Here is a 16,156-nt window from a genome sequence, read left to right on the forward strand (position 1 = left end):
CCTCCCTCCCTCCCTCCCTCCCTCCCTCCCTCCCTCCCTTTCTCTCTTTCTCTCTTTCTTTCTTTCTTTCTTTCTTTCTTTCTTTCTTTCTTTCTTTCTTTCTTTCTTTCTTTCTTTCTTTCTCAAAGTCTGACTGTGCAGCTCAGGTTAGCTTCCAACCTGTGGTCCTTCTGCTTTTACTTCCTGCAGTGCTGGGATCACAGGTGTATGTGTGGGCTGTGCCTAGCACAAGTGTACCCTCCCTGCTCTCTCAAGTTCGTATTCATTCCCTCTCTTTCTCTCTCTGTGTCTCTGTCTCTTTGTCTCCCCCACCCTCTCTAGTTTAGTTGATTGAATTCATAAGATACAGAGCACACAGATTGGGAGGGCTAGCTGTAAAACTACAGTCTGATGACCAAGGAAATGTAGCTCCATCCTTCAATCCAGCTCTCTAATCCAGACAGAGGAGAACAAGAAACAGGAGCCACACAGCCCCTGTCTAGTATTTACCCTTCAGTCACCTACCAGGTTCCTGCTCTAATAGGGCTCCTCAAGGCTCTTTCCATGGCTAGTCAGCTGGTGCAAAGATAAGCACCTTAGATACAACCACAAATAACTAACAGCCGCCTGGAGCTCCAAGGACGCCCATTTGCATGTCCATGCTTCTGCTACCTGAGGCCCCAGTGAACTCTGAGAGCTCTAGCTGGCAAAACACCCTACATTCCTGGGTTTTCTTTATCTCTTACAGTCATCAGGCCTCCAACAAGATCGCTGGTGTGAGGGTCTTCATCTTTGGTTCCCAGCTGAGGGGAGTACAGTTCTGTGGTCCGCAAAATCTCTAGAACTCTGTCCAAGGCTTCTGCTACTGTAACTGGACTGTTTTCTTGAGCTGCATTGATTATATTTATAACCTAAGAAAGCAAAACAGACAGAGAGAGAGAGAGAGAGAGAGAGAGAGAGAGAGAGGGAGAATAAGCCCGAGGGCACTAAGATACTACTTACTTCTCAGAAGTCAGACATCCTCAGAACTCAGGGCCCATATACCTAGCTCAGAGAATAGACCCTCTCGCTGAAGCATGCTCTACAGGCCACACTGCTCCACAACATCCCATCTCAGGACTTTGCTTCCCAGGATCCTTTGCCGACAACCCTCCCTAGCTGTCTTCCATGGGTTGGAGTTCCATGGTTTGGTTCTCTCTCACTGCTTTTCCAGAAATGGCCCTCGTTTCCATGACTCTGGACACACACAGCCATAATAGTATTGTCAGGTTTACCTTGCAGACCGCAGACTTGGAGACTTTCAAAAGTCTCCCTGACTCAGCCACCACAGTATCTTATGTGCCTCAAGTCAAACCCCACCTTATTCTCTGAAAGGAGGCAAATGGTAACAACATGAAAGGTGAGCTGACCTTGTCTGGGCTGAGGACAAGGGCTCTTCTCCCCAGAATCTGCTTGTTCATCACACTTCCTGCTCATTCCTCAACTCACCAAGTCCAGATGATTCTTCCCCTAGACATTTTCTGGTCTATCTCTTTCTCTCCCCCTCTACCACCTCAACACTAGCCAAACTACTACTACCCTTTCCCGTCTGGAATTCCAGAAGGGCTCCCAAATGGCCTCCTCTCTTGCTGTCGCCCACCCATAGCATGGTGGCTGCACTCTTTACAGGGACATCTGGACTTGACCATGCCATGTTGATCTAACCTCCATTGTCGCACCTCTGCTGTCCACATGCCAGCCTCCTGGCTTCTGTCTGTTTGGTGGACAATCTCTGCCTGACTTCAGTGTTGGAACATCTCTAAGCTGCTCTTTGCCACTCCTGCCCTCAAAGTCTCCCCCTGACCAATGTGATTTTCAGGCTTAAGTTTGGCTTCAAACATGGCTTCCTCTACAGAGAAAACTTTCCTGACTACCATCCCACCCAGCCTACTTCTAGCCTTACTCTCGCGTCTCTCACAGAGCCCTTGCATGGCTTCCTTCACAGCGTTGATTGTATTGTACAACCACATGTTTGTTTACGATGCATTTGGTTAATGTCTGTCTTTCTCTCTAGGCCTTAACTCTGCTATCAGAAGACTAGAGCTTTAGGGCACAGCCCAGGTCTGACACTGACCACACAGTGAGGGTCACAACTGTTACTTACCTTTGTGATGGGGGCCTCAATGGTCATGGAGTGGATCCTTGCCATGGAGGGGTAGCGGCGATTCTGTAGGCTTGGCGCTGGAGAGAAGGCATAACAGTCTTATCTGGTGCGGGTGGTTCAGTTTGGGCTAAATACAGCCAAGAAGCCCCCTCATAGATGAGGTCTTGTTCTTAGGACCACCTTCTTCAAAACTCGGTGAGTCTGACCATATCTTGTCCCTCTGGGGCTGGCTACCCAGTCCCACCAAAGTCTGGTGGCAGAGAGCTTGGCAAGCCCCACTCCACAGGGTAGGTTGGAGAAGGCTGACTGGCCCAGTGCCTCATCCCCATATCCCAATAATGCCACAGGACTCGCTTTCCCATGGATCACTAAAGTCCTTTCAGATAGCCCTGCCCTTTCCTTCCAAAGCCACAGGACAGATGAATGTGTACCCACTCCATGTTAGGACTGGGAAATAAATGTCTCAGTATGAACTGGTGAGCTGGGCCAGCCATGTTCCTCCTCAGCCATTAGGTTCACGATGCCCAGGACCTGATGGTTCTGGCTCTAACCAGGACACATTCATTCTAAAATGACTTCAGTTTTTGTTTGTTTGTTTGTTTGTTTTGTTTTTGAGAAGATGACTATTTGATGTGGTTTAAGATTCAAATGGTAGAAGCCTTCCTTCAAAGGCCTGTTGTCAACATTTCTAACCTTCCCTGGGTGCCCTACAAGCCAGAGCTGTTTCAGAGATGAAAGGACTTTACCAGGCGCCCTCAGTCGGGCCCTGGACCCAGGGCTTCAGTCATTGCTGGCTTCTGCTGTGCTCCCCAAGCCCCACCTTGCCTGTGTAAGACCACAGAGCTGCTCCAAACTCTGGGACAGCCTGGCTCAGATGTCCTCATCCAGCATCCTGTCCAGCACGCTCTGAGCCCAGCTCAGGCTCCTCGCTCTCTGTCCCTTTTACATGCCATGTGTCAGTCTGTCCGGCTGGGCAGAAGCTCTGGCTTGTCTCTAGGGTCTTCAGTTTTTTTCTATTTAAGCCACTTCTCTGGTATTCGGTCCTTCCATTGTTACTCAAAGGACTGGAAACTCACTTCCATCACTTGAACTCCCCCTTTATTCTTTTAGGTCCCACTCCCCCTTCCAGCACAGGCACTAACTATCACCTCTCAGGCCCTTAGAACTGCCTGACTAGTTGCCACATTAAAAAACTGACAAACTAATGTGGGTCGCAGTATGGTTCAGTGGCTCAGGACTTGCCTAAGTGTGTGAAATCCTGGGTTCTATCCTCAGCACCACAGGAAAACCAGAACATTCTCTCTCTCTCTCTCTCTCTCTCTCTCTCTCTCTTATACACATACACAGAAAGAGAGAGAGAGGAGAGAGAGCTTGACCGACTGACTTGGAGACAGAAGTAACCCCAATAAGTGAGTAAAATGTATCAGCCTGCTCTCTGCTCTCTGGTTCAAATCCCTGCTCCCTTTCACTCCATTCTCTTTCCTTCTTAGTTCATGGGATACTCCCATGTTTTATGTGTTTTTCAGCACTCCTGTTTCGCACAGGAGTGCACCTGCAGATCTGGCCTCAGACCCTCTGGTCTTTATCCACACACAAGCAGTCACATATGCATAGCCAGTTCAAAGCTGCTCTATAGCCACGGAAGCTGAAGCCCCAGCCCCAGCCCCAGCCCCAGCTCCGGTCTCTGCACCTGAACCTGCACCAGCTTCTGTACCTGTGCCTGCCTCTGTACCTACCCCTGCCTCTATACCTACCCCTGCCCCTGCCTCTGTACCTACCCCTGCCCCTGCCTCTGCCCCTGCCCCAACTCCTGCCCTGTACCTGCCCCTGCCCCTGCCCCAGACCCAGGCCAGTACCCAGGTCCTGCTCTTGCACCTGCCACAGCTCCAACCCCTGCCCCTGCCCCTGAAACTGCTCCTACCCCTGCCCCTGCCCCTGCCCTGGCCCCTGCCCTGGCCACTGCCCTGGCCCCTGCCCTGGTCCCTGCCCCTGCCCCTGTCACTGTCCTGGTCCCTGTCACTGCCCCTGTCCCTGCCCTGGCCCCTGCCCCTGCCCTGGCCCCTGCCCCTGCCCCTGTCACTGCCCCTGCCCTGGCCCCTGCCCTGGCCCCTGCCCCTGCTCCTGCCCCTGTCACTGCCCCTGCCCCTGCCCTGGCCCCTGCCCTGGTCCCTGTCACTGCCCCTGTCACTGCCCCTGCCCCTGCCCTGGCCCCTGCCCTGGCCCCTGCCCCTGCCCCTGTCACTGCCTCTGCCCCTGCCCTGGTCCCTGCCCCTACCCCTGTCACTGCCCCGGGCCTGTACCTGCACCAGCCCTGGCCCCTGATCCTGCAGCTACCCTGCCCCAAACCCTGCACCTGTTCTTGCCACAGCCCCTGAACCTGCACCTGTCTCTGAACCTGTGCCTGCAGCTGCTCCTGCCCCTGCCCCAGCCCTGGCACCTGCCCCTGCCCTTGCCTTGTCTTGAATTGCAGCTTCCCAGGTACCCTGTTCTCCTTGGGCCCAAATGAGAGGTACCTACAGACCCTGCCACTTTTATGTCTCCTATTCCCCTGACTCCTGACTTTTTATCTCCCCCCAAATCCAGTTGGCTCCTTGAGCTTGATTCATTAAACTCACAAAGTGTTTTTCGAGGTTCTGACTCACAGTGCCTGGCCTTTCACTGAGGAAAGAGCACACGGGTGCGCACTGAGACTGGGAAGCCTGGACAATGCCTGGCCCCTTGCTAGCACCCAAGGATGACCTTGCCTGGCTACTGGAACTGCATTGCGCGTGTAGTTATGTGATCTGGCGCATGTTGGACCATGAAAGAAGCAGTCCACGGTCCCCTCAGGGAGAAGAAAATGACTACAGAAGGCCAAGAGAGTTTATTTACTTAAATCCTAAAACACTTTCAGTTTATTGGAAGAAAAGCTGACTCCAGTTGAAATCCTTCTCCTTGGAGTTTCTACACGATAAAATGTTTGAGCATGTCACTCTGTCATTTTCTACACTTTAAAAAGGTCGAGGAAATCTGAGCAACTTCTTACCATCACTGCCTCGGGAAGATATTGATTTCACATCAATGGACTCTTTCCTCCTGCTCTTGTGTCTGAACAAATGAGGCTCTGGGGAGTTCAAATGAGAAACAGAAGGAGGTTGGCTTTCAGCATATCTGAGTGTGAGCTTAAACCTTTCCCCTGAGTCTCCAAAGAAAATGATACTTTTTAAACTCTAAAAAGTAAATCCAAGAATTGAGAAACCACTTTCTCTTCAAATCAACACAAATGATCAGTCATTCCAGCAGGAAAATGTCTTTTTCTTTGGGAACTCTGTTATATCATGGAAGTGGTGTTTATTAAGGGACATTTAGTTCCATAATCAAAATGTCATCCTGAAAACAAACCTTAAAGGAAATGTTTTTTTGGGTTCACCTTGACTAAAGGGCTACACTCACCAGGGTAGGAAAGCTCTTAGGGGAATATCTGGAGAATTAAAACCGGAGTGATATCCACAGATATTTGGACAGGTTTGGGGGTACTTCTGAAAGTCAGTCAGATGATTCTCTAGCTTCTCTGAGAGAGGACTGCATCAGATAACGTCCTGCAGACCCTGGAAGGAAATCTGAATGCTGAAACATTCTGTGGAGCTCATGCCAAAAGTCAGACATCACCAGTGAGCAACAGGAGGTAAAAAAAAAAAAGTGGCAAGGTGACTATGTTGGCCTCAGAAATGTGCACCGTAAGCACTTTCCTTCCTGTGAGTAACTCCTGAATGAGAAGATGTAACCAGAATGTCCCCAGAAGCTAGAACCACTCCAAAGAGAAGGCAACCCCAGTGCCAGCAGGGGAGTGCTTTTTTTCAGGTGCCATTACATGAGCGGATCCAAGCAGGGAAACCATGAAGCACAGTGCTTCCACAGGAATCACCAGTGAGACAGCCTAATATTGAAGAAACCAACTGTAGAGCCAAATTGTCCAGGTTCTGGCTTAGTCTTCCATCTAGTAGCTATGCAGCCTTGGAGGTGTCACTTAACTTTTCTGTGCCCCAGTGACTGTAACAGGGGGATAGGTAGAGGCTATCAACAGTGGGCAGGGCATGAGCTAATCCTTGAGCAGCCTGCGGAAGAGCACCTCCACACAGGCAGCCTACAGTCTGTACCTGCTATTAATTCCACCTGTTCATTTGTACAACACACAAAAATTCCTTACAGATTACCTAAACCTACATGCTATTATTCTTCCTGATTTCGTCTCATAGAATTATGAGAATCTACAGCAACTGACCTGGTTATAAGTTTGGAAAAGTTATTCTTCTGTGAGGATCATTTAAATTGGAAAATTCATTATTCATTCTTATGAGAGACCCATAAAATGAATTGAAAATTTTAGTCATAGAAAAGAACTTAGTGACCAAGGGACCTTGCCTCGCATAGAAATAGCTACTGAGAACCTACTGTGTGCCACGCTACATTGTGCAGCATGCTTTAAATAAAACAATCATTTAACATTGTTTCGGAAAGCTACATGGTGCCGTCCCCATTATTCCAATAAGGAGTTGAAGCTGGAAAGACTAGCTAGATAGCCCAAGGCCAAAGAATTGATAAACGATGGCCCCTGTGCTTTTCGGGAGGAAAGCTGCTAACTAATAAAGGATCAGTGCTGCTGCTCTGGCTCTCCAACCCTGCCACGCCACCACTTAAGTTTTAGCAATTCCCTGGCCTAGGGTGACAAATGCCATCTTGAACCCTTCCTGAAGCGATGATAAACCGGGTCGACAAGGCCCCCTTAAGCAGAGAGTAAGTCGCTGTGCTCACCTGTCTGAGTGTTGTCCCCAGAATCACGATGAATCCTGTGAATCTAGAGTCGTTCCAAAGTTTGGCAAAAAGAGAAAGAAATTTTACGTCACTTGTCACATTCGGCAACTTAGTTTTAAAAAGCTCCAAAGACGTCCAGAAAGCAAGGTGTGGCACAGATTGCATGAAAGATGAGCGACACACAGCGACTGTAAGACTACGAATGCTCTTTGCTCTCAGACGCTTGGTCAGGAGCCTGAGAGCAGGAAAGGGCCCAGGGGAGGGACTCTCCAGGTCCAACTAAACCTCCAGCTAACCCCATCCTGACAGTCTGTAGAAATGCAGAGAGACAAAAGCCAGCATTCAAGTCAACATTTAAAAAGCTGATATGTAACCTGTTTGCTTCCAGTAGGCCATCTTTGTTTTTCTGAAATACAATGTCCGAGTTAAATCTAAAATTCCTGTTTTTAGAACCCAGTCCTTAAATGTTTTTCAAATGTTCCTCAATTGCTGACAGAGTCATTGATAAACCATTTCCCTACCAGGCCTGAACTTTAGATGCCATTTTGCACCTAGTTCTTTTCTCATTATCGGGTTTGTTTCATGCTAATGATTTGGTGGGAATGTTCAATAGACATCAGTCAAATGACTAAAGGAAGTCATCCGCACTAGGAAGAAGACACATGCTTTTTGTGGACTCTGCGTTTCTTGCATTTACACCTGACCAAGGCACTGCCGGTGGGCACATGGTCATTCCTGCTTGGTCCCAGGCTTCTCTGCTAAATCCAGGGCTCAGAATGGCCAACCTCTGCAGCACTCAAGGAAATGTTTTAAATGCAGGGGAGGAAGACTAGCATGACTTAGCAGCTGTGAGAGTCAGAAAGCTCCCTCACGTCAAACACAGGTAGACCGTCCCAGGCTTCATGGAACCACTGAAGAATAATCAGGTAGGGGCTGGAGAGACGGCTCCGTTGGTAAAGTGCCTGCCACATAAGCTCTGGGTTCGGATATCTAAGATCCATATACAGTCTAGATATGGGGTAGAGAGAGGCAAATTCCTGCCGCTCACTGGCTGGCTAGTCTAGCTGAACTGATAAGCAGCTTCAGTGAGAGACCCTGTCTCAAAAAATAGGGCAGAGAGAGACTGAGGAAGACACCCGAGATTCACTCCTGGGCTCCACATGCATCTTGTGTGGACCAGTATGCGCATGTGCACACACCCACAGGGACATGCGCACTGAATCGACCAGGTGAAACTGCGCTGTTAAAATTAGGCTTCCTACAGACCCTCCTACTCTGTCCATTTCACATCCTCACAGAACAGCCATGCACACCCCATGACCCAACTTGATATCTTGGTCATGTGAGTCACTGACTCCCACCTCACACTTATGGGACCTTTTATTATTTCCCCTGTGAACATCATTTCATGCTTTCCTTCAGGAAAAAAGACCATTTTCGACAAAGCTACTAAGCTCAATGCACATTTTTGTGTGTTCAATATTAATAAAACACTTGCTTCTTTCTGCCTCAGCAATCAGCTCTTGCTTAAAAGCTTTTCTCTTTAATCAAAATACATATACCTCTAGGAGGAAAGCCCAGGACTCTCTATGTTGTGAAAAACAAAAACAGTAACACCCCCACCCCTCCCCTGCACCAACTCCCTTTTCTCATTTCTCAAAGGTTCACAGTTCCTTAATTTGGCTCCCATGACCTACACTGTGGGCTGTGTGCCATGTGTTCTGTTCGGAGTTGAGCCAGCTCAGCACTGATTTAGGGTTAAAACGTGTTCTAGCCACTGACAGGGGTGGAGGAGGGATGATGGAGCAGGGAGGGAGGGCACTAGAGCTCTGGCTCATCTTTTTCCACACACAAAGCCCTTGGCACTTTGAGCTGAACCGGCTGCCCGTGGAGGCACGCACGTGAGTTAGCACCCCGGCCTGGTGGGCTCTGCACCCGCTCCTAGCAGCGGAGGCCGGAGGTCCTTTGCTCTGACAGGGCCTCCCAGGCCGTGTCAGCCTCTGCACCAAGATACTGCGCTGTGACCCCCCCTCACAATCTTCTGAACAGAGGATAACTGGGAGCCCCTCCTCCTGTCACATCCCACCAATCTTGGGTTTCTCATGTAAGTTCTCTGACTGATGATCTGCATGGAGAACCCACCCATTTACAGACTTCATGTGGAGGATAAAACCTCCGCTCAGAACAAGATTTCACTCCCAAGATCTAGAAGTATCAATGTTTACAACTCAATAGGAATTATTCCAAAATGCTTTTCCTCATAACCTTTAGTGGGACTCATGGAGAATACAAGCAAGGAATGGGTAGCCCCGTGGTCTCTGATGGTCCAGGAGATGCTCAGGGACTTGAAGACATACAGGCAGGAAGGAGTATGACTCTCACCCCATGATGACAGCTGTTTCTCATGTCAGTGAGTGCTGGCAGCTTTCTGCTTGCAATTGCTTCATTCCAAATCTTCTAGGAAAAGCAGCCATTCCCTCGGACATGCGGGATAGGGAGGTGAGCTTACAGTTTACAGGGCTATAACCAGACAGACTTTCTCTAGTTTGCTACCTGTTACATGGTTCTTCAGCTAAAGGCCTCAGAAGTGTTGTCCCAGGCCAGGCTTGTCATCTTAGGGCCTGAAAACACCTCTCAGATTATCACAAACAGCCATTCCTCTGAATTCTGGGAAGGCGTAAGCTTTGCCAAGTGCATGCTTGCAAGATCAGGAGTCACTGAACTGCACATACTGTCACCCCAGCTCAGATTCCAGCCTGCTGTATGCTATGGATTGCTGTAATTGTCTGCTCTGATGGAAACATTAATTATAGAAAAACGATTTACTATTTTCCTACCATTGTTCCTCAGCATGTAAATATCAGTTAGTATCCCTTTGGCCTGCATTGTGTCAGACTGTTTGATTTTTGAAGTGAATAAAACTTCATGATTTTATTGTCTTAGTAACACAATCAGCTTAGAACAGGCTGGCTTGGGCCTTTCTCTCCTGATTGGCTCCCTATTCAGAATGCTCTCAACAACTAGCAGGCAGATTCTCTCATCATCAGCTTGACAGACTCCTCACAGTCTTCATGAATTCTGGGTGGGATTAGGACAGAATTTCCAAGGACTTCCAAAACGGCCCCACGCGCACTTCTGCCATCTTGTACTATGTCTTTTCGCAAGTTGGTATTCTCAACATTGATGATCATAAAATCAGAACATTGATAAACCCTGGAAAAGACTGAAGGTGATCTGTGTTCTGTAATACCAAATGCTCAGCCAACATTTAGCCCTTTATGTAGAAGTAAAAATCCATCCAACTAGTATGCAAATTTGCTGTCATCTTTTAAAACATGTTAAAAATACACATTTGTCAAGGAATTGTTTTAAATTCTCTCTATAATTTATAATCAGAAAATGTTTGACTTACATACCTATTTTTTGCATCTATCTTGGGCAAAAAGAAGTTGTAATTGGAAAAGGTTTATGACATTCTTACATCATCCTATAAGGGACAAAAATGCCAGCTGTCATGGAGCTAGGTAAATTTCAGTGATACTGAATTTTATATATTTTCACAATTCAGGGACTTCCATTAGCTTTCTAAATCTCTATCAAGCCCTTGAATAAATGATTTTCTACATTTGAAGAAAGTATCCTCTCATCACCCACAAGAATGGCTAAGAAGAAGCTGGTAAGTATAAACACTTGGAATACCCTCATGTTGGAAGGAGGATAAAATTATACAATCCCTTCGAATGCCGGGTCTGATACTCTTGTACCAATTTATACAAACATCTCCATGACAAAATATTACCCCAGGCAAACAAAGATGTTTCATCACAAAAGTAGGGTGGTCATCCCAAAAGCAGGGCATTCAAGGATGGTCAAAGAAGCCCAGGGCCAGAAACATCCCAGGACTACACTAGCAAGGCAATAGACTAAAAAAGAAAACCCAATGAACTAACTAACTAAAATAAACCTTAAAATAAACAGGACGATGCTAATTGTGAGTCTCAGAAACCTTGTAGTGAGTAAAAGAAGCAGACAACAGAGCCCACGCTGGATGGAGCTCTAGCAAGCCCATTATTAAATAATGTCAAAGCAGGTCTTCTGGGAGCAGGAGGAAGGGGTGCAGGGAGAGACAGGCTCTGAGGGCCTCAGGAGAACTTTGGAGTGGGTAAAATTTGATTGCTTTCTTTGTTTTTGATGATGTGGGTGTTAGAGACATGTTCTTAGTCAAACTCCAGGGAAATTGTAAGATTGTACATTTTCTACCTTAAAATAACATTATTAAACTCTAGTTAATATGTATGCTGATAGGACACGCAGTAAGCTACACTGATGGGTGCCTCATGCTTAATAGTTGGCAAGCAATGTAAAACAGAGAAGGAGGCAATGAAGGATGAGTTCAGGACGTAGACAGAACCATGATGGAGCCCTGTGCTAATGGTGGGACTGAGTTAGTAAGAGAGCAAATGGGTACTCGAATGCTTTATTTAAAAAGCACTTTAAAAAAATTTTATTTACCACCAAAATTTTTATATATGAACTTTAATAAGAAAGTATTGGGTGGTGCATGACTTTAATCCCAGCACTCAGCAGTGGCAGGCGGATGACAGAAGCAGGTGGATCTCTGTGAGTATGAGATCAGCCTGGTCTCGCTAGTGAATTCCAGGACAACCAGAGCTAGGTAACAACACCCTGTCTCAAAACAACAACAACAAAATAGAGTAAAATAAAAACTCCCACTTCCTATTGGCCTCAGGCAGTGAGACTCTCCGGTAGGGCCTGGCTCTGGTTAGTGCTCCCAATGCACTGCTGAGCACAGACATGCTACCCCAGCTCTCAGGCCCCTTCTGGGAAGTTTCTCAGTCTGCCGTCTTCCCCTCACGCTGCCCCACTGGTCTTGTTCACATGTGACTCCCACCAGGAAGGTTTTCAAAAGCGCTCTTCTCCCTTCAGCCCTTCCTGAGGTCGCGTGCTCTCGATGGACTTCTAGGTGAGCTATTCTCAAAGGACTTCTCTCAGTGAGCTACCACGGTCTGCGGCTTAGCATCTGTGAGTAATCCACCCCTTGCTGCTTGGATGGAGATTATGTCTAACTTGATCACTATTGTGTATCTAGTGCTAACAACATCTGGAACATAGAGGCCGATAAATGTAAGATGAATCTGATCCAGACCAACGTGGGAGGGAGAGCGCAGAACAACACTGCTTACTGGATTACCCCATGCTTGAGGCCTGCTTTCTTAGATGCCTAGGCTATAGGTCCAGGGATGGCCCCGCCCACAATAGGCTGGGTGTTCCCACATCAGTCACTAATCAGGATGCCACATAGACATGCCCCCAAGCCAATCTGATCGAGGCAATTTTTTCAGTTGAGGTTCTCTCTTCCAAGGTGACTCTAGTTTGTGGCCCATTAATGAAAAATAACCAGTACGGTCACAGAAAGGAATTCTGGCTTTGATGAAGAGAAACCTTGATCACCATTTTCAAACTCAGATTTATTTGTACTATCAAAATTTTCTATGTTTCCTCTGCGCCACAAATACTATAGGAAGCAGTAAATGGATGGTTAGGGTGAACAACGATGTTGTTAATTGCTTAAATTGTCAGGGTAGCTCAGACTTTGACTTGCTACCCTTCTAAAAAATATTCAATATTCCTCATTTAATATAAATGGGGGGTTTCATGGATGTGATAACTCTGATTAACCAAGCTCAGGGCTGGGTGGCGAGATCTGACAGTGGAAACCAAGTTCCTGGAGACCTTCCTTTGTGTTTGCTGAGTGAAATGACAGCGAGTGGCATCAAGCAGACATCTTTGATCATCTTTCTTCAGTGAAAAGCATTTTCTCAAAAAAAAAAAAAAAAAAAAGGCCTTGATGCACAAATCAAAGATCTCTCTTCAGTCTGCTGTAGTCTCAAAACCCACTTGCAGATCCACTTCTCCAAACCCACAGCAGTGAAGCTCCAGCCAGAACAAGGCGGCAGCATCCAGGAGTCCCGCAGCCACAGCCCATTCACTCTCATGTATTCTGGGCTGGATCTCAGCAACAAATAGCACCGGACAGCAATGGCTCGAGTGTACTGATGGGGGGTGGGGGCAGGTGTCCTCCCCGGTAACAGACAGTGAGACACGTCTCTGCCTTTTCATCTGAATAACATTTACAGTGCTGCTCGTGTCAAAGCATCGTGCAGTGGTCTGATACGGATGAACGGGCATGTGAATGTTTACATTGACACAAGATTCAGAAGACAAACCCGAAGTTGTCTTCCCGGGATCGTAAGTGGATGTTAGCCTAGTACAGGTTTACTCTTCTCTGCTGACCAGCATTTTCTTGAGAATGGTGAAACATCACTTCCTCTGCACTGCCACAGCTACATGTTCAGCTACCACAGGTGTCAAACAGCCCTGACCTGCCAGGCTGCTGGCTCTATAGTCTGTACCCATTTGGAAGAGCCCTTACAAAGATATGCTTTCATGGTTTTTCTCAGTGAAATCATTTTTAAAAATATGTTCTATTTTAAACTTATGTATGGGGTTGGTTTGCGTATGTGTGTACAGGTGCACTTGGCATTCCAGAAGGTGTAGAATCTTAGCCCTAGAGATACAGGAGTCAGCCACTCCATGTGGGTACTAGGAACTGAGCTGTCTTCTGGAAGAGCAGTAAGCAGTCATAACCACTGAGCTATTTCTCTAGACCTAATAATCATCTTGTTTAGTACTTTGCTCATTCAAAATGTGTAATGCACTGTTCCTACCCAAGTGTCTGTAAGTCAGACTTACTGGCTTAGTGGGCCCAAAGCGTTCATTTAGGAGTCTCATTTGAGGCTGGGCTATCGGTGTGGGGACCAGGCGGTAACACAGGACACAATCATGCTCAGGGTGGGGCCAGCACATCAGCAATGTTGTTAAAACTGGGAGCACATTGGAACTACCGACAACCACTCTCCAGACTTACACAGCAGACTGAACCATCTCCAGGTGCTTCATTCCACATTCGTGTTTGAGACACACTGGTAAGGTAGAAAAAGTAATAGGTTTGGGTGTTTTCATTTTGCAGTTTAGGGAGACAGAGCCCAGGGAATTAAATATCCTAGGTGAGACCTGGGTCCCCCCTGAGCTATCCCTTCAGCCAGAGCCTAACTTTTGGCAACAGGTGTTTTGATCTCTCACCCTGTAGCTAGACATCTGAGGAACGCAGAGACTTCACCATGCTTCTGCTTCCTCATGGCGAAAGCCATAGCACCTGTTTTACACAGGTGTTTTACCAGGCAGTTATTCAGGGGGCATAGGATACATCGAGGGATACGGGGATTTGTTATGCTCCTTGTCACATGAAATGCTGGAGGTGGCAGAGTTCCACTAGATGCTGTCTGCAAGCAGGAGAGCAAAGGGCTCCAACTAAGAAACCACTAACTTCTCCATTGTGCAGACGGGCCTCCAGCTCGGGAGAGCACCTTCTCTGCCTTCTAATTCTACCAGGGCCTTGGTCCTTGAGACGGGACTCACCCCTCAGTGTGGGTTGACCCTTCTTTCTCAGTTCATTGATTCAGATCCCATTTCTGTGGGAAAAAGCGTCTCAGACAGATGTACCCAGAGAAAGCTTTTCAGGTGTTCTATAACTTAGACAAGTTGGCATCTAAAATTAACAATCATCCTTTTAATATATATATATATATCCAATATATATATAATATATTTTAAGGATAGAATGAGATGGGATGTGAGAGGGGCCTGAAAGGTGTGCTAAGATGGCAAGGTCCTACCCTCACAGTTTCTGAGCTGGTAGTGGAGCTGAAATTTTCGAGCTAAGAAGCCCTGTAGGAAGCTGTGAGTGTGGAGTCCTGCGGCTGTGCTAGAGAATCCGTTACCTGGCCCACAGGATGGTGGGATGATGCAAGCCTCTCTGGCTTTCTCTTTTCATGGCTGGATTCTGTTTCTCAGGCATCTGCATTCAGTGACTTATTAGTCATTTCCTCTGAGGCTCAGAGTCCAGCTCTTGGGGTCTTCCTTTTCATGCTGCTATTCTTCCTGCCAGGTCCCTTCATGCCTCAGTGATGAGAAGAAATTATGTACAGCAGACTTAGTAAGAAAAGTTCTTTTTGCCTAATGTTTTGTTCTTAAAGAACTGCCAATGCCAAATGAGACTTTTGCTAAACAAGGTATAAGCTCATGTGCCGGTTAGATTTAGTGAAGAGAATGAGGGAATTTCAGAGATAGACTACTTTCCTAGCCCTGGCAGCGGGGTCTCAACAGAAGACTCACCAAACTACTTAATGACTCCATGGCTTCGTCTCACTCTGATTAACACAGCTAGAAGTGAGCCTCAGGACCAGGGCTTAGTAAATCAGGTCTCTGGAGAGCCAGGGAACAGGCAGAGGCAGCACATGACAGTGAGTAATGAGAAGCTGATGGCATTAGGCAGTTTTGTTACTCTGTGGCTTGAGGTTCTGAAAGCAACCTTCATCAAAGTTTCTGCTTACATGTTGTGAATAATAACTCAGAGTCAAAAGCCATGTCTAATTTAACTCAGAAATGCTTCCTAGGCTCCTGAAGCAAAGGTGGTTTCATCCTAGTGACTGTCTCCCCGGAGACAAAACCAGGTGCTGCCCCTGTCAGCTCACTCATCCAGCGGGTGTTTATTGAGCTCATACTCTGTGCCGGGTACTGAGGGTGTGGCAGACAGCATGCAGCTCCCAAAGGGTGAGGAACCAAAAGTGAGCTGGAAGTACCCCCAATCCTGATGCTCAGTAAAACCGAACCACACAAGGAGCCGTTTGCTCCTTGGAATGCTGCATTCATTCCTAGTCAGTCAGAGGGCTGACATTGTCAGGCAAGAAATGCTAGGACATGGTGACAGGTCATCCAATTTGTTCTGGATTTTCTCTACTAAAAATGAAGGCACATGAGGGGGGCCAGACAGCACTCTCCAAAGGGAAACAAAAGCACAAATGAAGTAGCATTTATAATATCTAGACATTGCATCCATCCCATGGGGCCTAGATAACCTTCTACCCTCTGCAAACACAAAACCACTACCCAAACACAAGTAAGAACCTTGTTGAAATTGGGAGGTGGGGACAGGTGATAGGAGGGAGACGAGGACACAGATGGAAGCCAACAATCAGGTGGCATTTTGGTTCCAATCAGTGCTGAACTTTGCTTTTTTTTCCCCTAACTTTTCAGTGTTGCAGTCACAGTACTGCTGCTCTGAAGATATGCCAGAAGACCCCGTTCAGAATTACGCCTGAG

At 47.2% G+C, this 16,156-nt stretch overlaps 1 protein-coding gene across 4 annotated transcripts in view; it reads right to left on the bottom strand.

Annotated features, from left to right (window-relative positions):
- Window positions 1-16,156, bottom strand: part of Pde8b (phosphodiesterase 8B) — a 211,788-nt gene that overhangs the window by 17,262 nt on the left and 178,370 nt on the right. For all 4 annotated transcript variants that reach the window (XM_055598357.1, XM_055598356.1, XM_055598355.1 and 1 more), the window contains exons 11-14: window positions 6,914-6,956; window positions 5,148-5,225; window positions 2,123-2,199; window positions 726-890 (exon numbers count right to left, since the gene is read on the bottom strand). In XM_055598357.1, the coding sequence (XP_055454332.1) occupies window positions 726-890; window positions 2,123-2,199; window positions 5,148-5,225; window positions 6,914-6,956 (363 nt within the window). The remainder of the gene's footprint in view (window positions 1-725; window positions 891-2,122; window positions 2,200-5,147; window positions 5,226-6,913; window positions 6,957-16,156) is intronic.

Source organism: Psammomys obesus, unplaced genomic scaffold (assembly GCF_907164565.1).
Source record: "Psammomys obesus unplaced genomic scaffold, mPsaObe1.curated_primary_1811, whole genome shotgun sequence".
NCBI lineage: Eukaryota > Metazoa > Chordata > Mammalia > Rodentia > Muridae > Psammomys > Psammomys obesus.